General features: G+C 50.0%; 1 protein-coding gene across 1 annotated transcript in view; it reads left to right on the top strand.

Annotated features, from left to right (window-relative positions):
* Positions 1-5,828, top strand: part of PRKCG (protein kinase C, gamma) — a 14,385-nt gene that overhangs the window by 5,497 nt on the left and 3,060 nt on the right. Inside the window, exons 6-10 of the mRNA XM_005863127.2 lie at positions 87-275; positions 1,701-1,792; positions 1,885-1,947; positions 2,064-2,202; positions 4,576-4,656. Of these exons, the coding sequence (XP_005863189.1) occupies positions 87-275; positions 1,701-1,792; positions 1,885-1,947; positions 2,064-2,202; positions 4,576-4,656 (564 nt within the window). The remainder of the gene's footprint in view (positions 1-86; positions 276-1,700; positions 1,793-1,884; positions 1,948-2,063; positions 2,203-4,575; positions 4,657-5,828) is intronic.

Raw genomic sequence — 5,828 nt, 5'->3', positions numbered from 1 at the left:
CCCCCTGTGTCCCCGAAAGGGAGGGCCAGGGACCTGCACCCCTGGGTGTCCCAAGACCGACTGGGCCTTTGGGTCTCCGTCCCCAGGTGATGCTGGCGGAGCGGAGGGGCTCCGAGGAGCTCTACGCCATCAAGATCCTGAAGAAAGACGTGATCGTCCAGGATGACGACGTGGACTGCACCCTGGTGGAGAAGCGCGTGCTGGCTCTGGGGGGCCGAGGCCCGGGGGGCCGGCCCCACTTCCTCACCCAGCTCCACTCCACCTTCCAGACCCCGGTAAGGAGGGAGGGAGGGGGCGAGGCTGGCTCCAGAGCCCTGCCTCACCCCCACCCCCACCCCAATGGATCAGGCACCTGCTCCAGGGTTCTGAGCTGAAGCCAAGGCCAAAGAGCTTCATGCTCTGAATGGGCGTGGACAGATGGATGGGCCCTGAGTGGGCGGGGCCAGCTGGATGAGCCCTAGTGGGCGTGGCCATCCGGATGGATCCTGTGTGGGCGTGGTCCAGCGAGCTTGCCTTGATTGTTGAGTGGGTGTTTTTGAGTAAAGGGTTGTTGAATAAAGGGGTGTGTGAAGAATGTCTTTTGAGTGTGTGAGCCCAGAACTGGGCTGGGAGAGTAGGTCGCCTCACTCTTGGATTCTGAATGAAGGACTCATCAAATAGGATTTCCTAAGATTGTGGAATGGGACAAGGGTTTGAGAGGGCGTGACTCTACTTCCCAGAGCTCTGAGTGGGCGTGGCCAGCTTCCTGGATCTTTATATTATTATTAAAGGCTTGGTGCATGACGTTTGTGCACTGGGCGGGTGTCCCTCAGCCCAGCCTGTGCCCTCTCGCAGTCCAGGAGCTCTTGGGGGATGTCTGACTAATGGCTTAGGTCTGTTCCCCGAGGGGCTAAGCCAGCAGTAGGACATCCTTAGCGCTGCCACGGAGGCGGGAGAGGATCCCGCCACCGCTGCTGCACTCACCAACCATGAGCTTCCAGCTTCTGGCTGAGCGATGGTCCCCCTGTGGGAGCGCACTGACCACTAGGGGGCAGCTACTGCATTGAGCGTCTGCCCCCTGGTGGTCAGTGCGGTCATAGTGACCGGTGATTCTGCCGTTCGGTCGATTTGCATATTAGGGTTTTATTATATAGGATCATTATCGGTATCATCACTTGCAGGTGAGGCGTGTACCTGTTGGCTCCTAACAGGTGGCCAGAACTGCTGCATGTGTGTGAGGGGCTGTGAGAGAGGTTTGGGATTCCAGCAAATAGTGTTTCTCCTTCTTCTTCTTCTTCTTCTTCTTCTTCTTCTTCTTCTTCTTCTTCTTCTTCTTCTTCTTCTTCTTCTATTATCAAGCTTCAATTCTGAGAGGGTTCTTCTTCTTCTTCTTCTTCTTCTTCTCCTTCTATTATCAAGCTTCAATTCTGAGAGGGCGGGACCAGAACACCTGTAGTTCTGAATAACTGGGCATGGGGCAGGTGGAGATTCTGAGTCGGCCTTGTTAGAATACTTTGGGTCACGGTGGGCGTGGCCAGTTGCTCTGGGTTTCTGATTGGGTGGCCCCCCAGCCTTTCATGTTTGTCTCCGGTGAATAGGAACCGCCCATTTAGCAAGACAGCTCGGCTCACTTCCAATGCTGGGCGCACAGGCTGGCATGGACCGGCTGGTGGGCGTGTCCTTGCCTCTAAGACCCGCCCCCTCCCCCCCTGCTCCCCCAGGATCGCCTGTATTTTGTGATGGAGTATGTCACCGGGGGCGACTTGATGTACCACATTCAGCAGCTGGGCAAGTTTAAGGAGCCCCATGCAGCGTGAGTCTCGGCCAAGGTGAGGGTGGAGGGAAGATGGAAGGCTTGGGGGCGGGGGTCCAGCCATTGACCTCTGACCCCGCCCCCTCCTCCAGGTTCTACGCCGCAGAAATCGCCATCGGCCTCTTCTTCCTTCACAATCAGGGCATCATCTACCGGTGAGCAGCCCCAGGCCTTTCCATGGAGGGGGGTCAGGCCCCTGGAGGGGAAGGGATTTGGATTTAGGGCTCTAGCCCATTGAACTCCATTCCTGCTCACCCCACCCGCACCGCAGGGACCTGAAACTGGACAACGTGATGCTGGATGCCGAGGGACACATCAAAATCACCGACTTCGGCATGTGTAAGGAGAACGTCTTCCCCGGGAACACGACTCGCACCTTCTGCGGGACCCCAGACTACATAGCACCCGAGGTAACCCTAACTCCGCTGCCCTGGGCGCCCTCCAAGTCCGCTGAGTGGGTGGGGCTGGTTGTCTAGTATTCATATTGCGGGGGGGTCCTGACCCTGGGGTCTTTTAAAAATATATATATATTTAATATATATTTTATTGAAATTTTACAGAGAGGAAGGGAGAGGGATAGAGAGTTAGAAACATTGATGAGAGAGAAACATCAATCAGCTGCCTCCTGCACACTCCCTCATTGGGGATGTGCCCACAATCAAGGTACATGCCCTTGACCGGAATCGAACCTGGGACCTTTCAGTCCGCAGGCCAACGCTCTAGCCACTGAGCCAAACCGGTTAGGGCTAAAATATATATTTTTAAATTGATTTCAGAGAGGAAGGGAGAGGGAGAGAGAAACATCTATAATAATAAAAGCATAATATGTTAATTAGACCAGATAGCCAACGACCTTCCGGACATCCTTCTCGACAAAGCCACAGTGGCAGGGGCTGAAGCAGAGGCAGTTAGGAGTGATCAGGCAGGCAGGGCGATTAGGCAGGCAGGTAGAGGGATTAGGGGCGATCAGGCAGGTAGGTAGAGTGGTTATGGGCAATCGGGCAGGCAGGCAGGCAGGCAGGCGAGTGGTTAGGAGCCAGCGGTCCCGGATTGCGAGAGGGTGCAGGTTGGGCTGAGGAACCCCCTCCACCCCCCATGCACAAATTTTGTGCACCAGGCCTCTAGTCAATGATAAGAGAGAATCATTGATCAGCTGCCTCCTGCACGCCGCCCCCTACTGGGGATCGAGCCAGCAACCTGGGCATGTGCCCTTGACTGGAATTGAACCCAGGACCCTTCAGTCCCCTGGCCCACGTTCTATCCACTGAGCCACACCAGCCAGGGCTGACGCTGGGGGTCTTTACATGAGTGGTGGGTGTTCTAAGGCCTGAGCATTCCAAGTGGGTGGAGCTGGGTCTCTAAATAGGTAAAGTGGGCGGGACCTGCGGGTGAATGTTCTTAAAGAGTGGGACCAGCTGGTAGGAACCCCAGGAGAACACGGCCTGTGACTGGACTATTCTAAGAAGGTGGAGAAGATTTCCAGTTTGTTTGAGTGGTTGGGGCCCATCCCCCTAGAATACTAAGCCCGTGGGGGCTGCCTCCTGAATATTTCAGGTGGGCGGGGTGTACGCTGGCTCTATAACGGGGTGGAGCTAAGGATCTGACTGCACCTATAGATAGTGTGTCTTCACTTTTCTGTGGGAGGAGGAGGTAGTGTGGGCGGTGCCATCTTTGATCTTTCCAGGTGACTCAATGCTCTTGTCTGAGTAACCAAGATCAATGGTTTCAAAACCTGGCTGGTAATCAGAATTGCCTGGGGAGGTTTTGAAAAAAAATACACACACATTCCTGCCTCTGACTCTTGCCTATGGAGGTTGGAATTCTTCGGGGCTAGGAATTTCTATTATTATTATTTTTAAAATATATATATTTTAGCCCTAACCGGTTTGGCTCAGTGGATAGAGCGTCGGCCTGCGGACGGAAAGGTCCCAGGTTCGATTCTGGTCAAGGGCATGTACCTTGGTTGTGGGCACATCCCCAATGGGGGGTGTGCAGGAGGCAGCTGATTGATGTTTCTCTCTCATCAATGTTTCTAACTCTCTATCCCTCTCCCTTCCTCTCTGTAAAATTTCAATAAAATATATATATTTTTTAAAAAGAAATAACACATATGCTGCGGGTTCCCTCATCAAGTTGTCTCTACATTTATACTTCTAAAAAGTAAACTTCTAATTAAATGCCAAGTAATTATATATATATTTTTATTGATTTCAGAGAGGAAGGGAGAGGGAGGGATAGAAACATCAATGATGAGAGAGAATCATTGACCGGCTGCCTCCTGCACACCCCACACTGGGGATCGAGCCTGAAACTCGGGCACGTGCCCTGACCGGGAATTGAACCATGGCCTCCTGGTTTATAGGTCGATGCTCAACCACTGAGCCAGGCCAGCCGGGTGGAATTTCTATTTTTAAACAGTTCCCTAGTTGACTCTGAAATGCATTTAAGAATCTCTGGTCTCTGAATTTGAAGCCTTGTGCACCTGATACTGTAAGGAGAGGGTCCAGTTACTTCAATATTCTAGGTGGGTGGAACTTGTGACTTGGCCCTTAGATAGTCTTTGTATTTGGGACCAAAGGGACATCCTAAGCAGGTCAAGTTTGTTTCCCAGATTTCCCAAAGAACGGAGCTCTGGCCAAGCTATTCTGGGTGGGGAGAATGTGTACTGAATACCCTTAAAGTGGGTCGGGTGTTCAGGGGATGAAGCCAGAAGGGTCCTATGTTTCTTAAAGCACAAAGCATGGGTTCTTGCCTTCCATTCTCTCTGCCGCTGTCCCCCACAGATCATTGCCTACCAGCCCTATGGGAAGTCTGTCGACTGGTGGTCCTTTGGGGTTCTACTGTATGAGATGTTGGCGGGACAGGTAAGAAGCTGGGGAGAGGCTGACTGGGCTAAAGGCAACACGGAGTGGGGCGCCACCTTGATCTCAGGAAAAGCCTGGAAGGAAGGTCTGTGGTGTCAGAAGTGCTAAGAGGTGGGAAGGTCAGGCCCAGATAGCGCTGTCCGTGGTCCTGAAGTACCGTCTTCCCAGGATACCACCCCCTTCAAAGAACGATGCTTCAAATGCACAAAATAAAAGGATTACAAAGGAAATCAATCGTATTAAAATATGATCACCAATACTTTAAAAGTTTAATCGAATCTAATTTAACCAACTAAATAAATCTAATTTCAATATATACAGTTGCGTAAATATTAAACATTGGGATGTGGACATATATGTGATGTCCTGTTAATGAACTAAATTGAGAACGATGCTTCAAATGCACAAAATAAAAGGATTACAAAGGAAATCAATCGTATTAAAATATGATCACCAATACTTTAAAAGTTTAATCGAATCTAATTTAACCAACTAAATAAATCTAATTTCAATATATACAGTTGCGTAAATATTAAACATTGGGATGTGGACATATATGTGATGTCCTATTAATGAACTAAATTGTAATATGTTTTTTTTTAAAAAATCCTCACCCAACGGTATTTTTTCCATTGATTTTTAGAGAGCGTGTCGATGCTCTAGCCACTGAGCCAAACTGGTCAGGGCGTAATACATATTTTTAAAAAAATCCTCACCCAAGGGTATTTTTTCCATTGATTTTTAGAGAGCGTGAAAGGGAGGGATGAGGGGAAGAGAGAGAGAAACATTGATGTGAGAGAGACACATCGATTGGTTGCCTCCTGCACATGCCCTGCAACCAAGGCACATGCCCTTGACCTGGAATGGAATCCATGGCCCTTCCATTCATGGGCCTACATTCTGACCACTGAGCCAGGGCTAAGTAGTAATATCTTGCAGGAACAGGAAGTACATAGGAAGGCCTACCAGTCATTTTAAGATAGAGGCAACCGATATTTTGAGATATCTGCAACTCTAATGTGATAAAAACAAACAAACCAACAACACCCAACTATATATATCTGTGATTTCTCTTGGTGATAAAGCCACAAGTATTGCTGTGTTGCCCACATGCATAATTGAATGGAGTGCTACATTCCAGTTAGACATTTAAAAAAAAATAAAGATGCATT

Source organism: Myotis brandtii, unplaced genomic scaffold (assembly GCF_000412655.1).
Source record: "Myotis brandtii unplaced genomic scaffold, ASM41265v1 scaffold1720, whole genome shotgun sequence".
Classification (NCBI taxonomy): Eukaryota; Metazoa; Chordata; class Mammalia; order Chiroptera; family Vespertilionidae; genus Myotis; species Myotis brandtii.
This window is presented reverse-complemented; position numbering and strand designations above follow the sequence as displayed.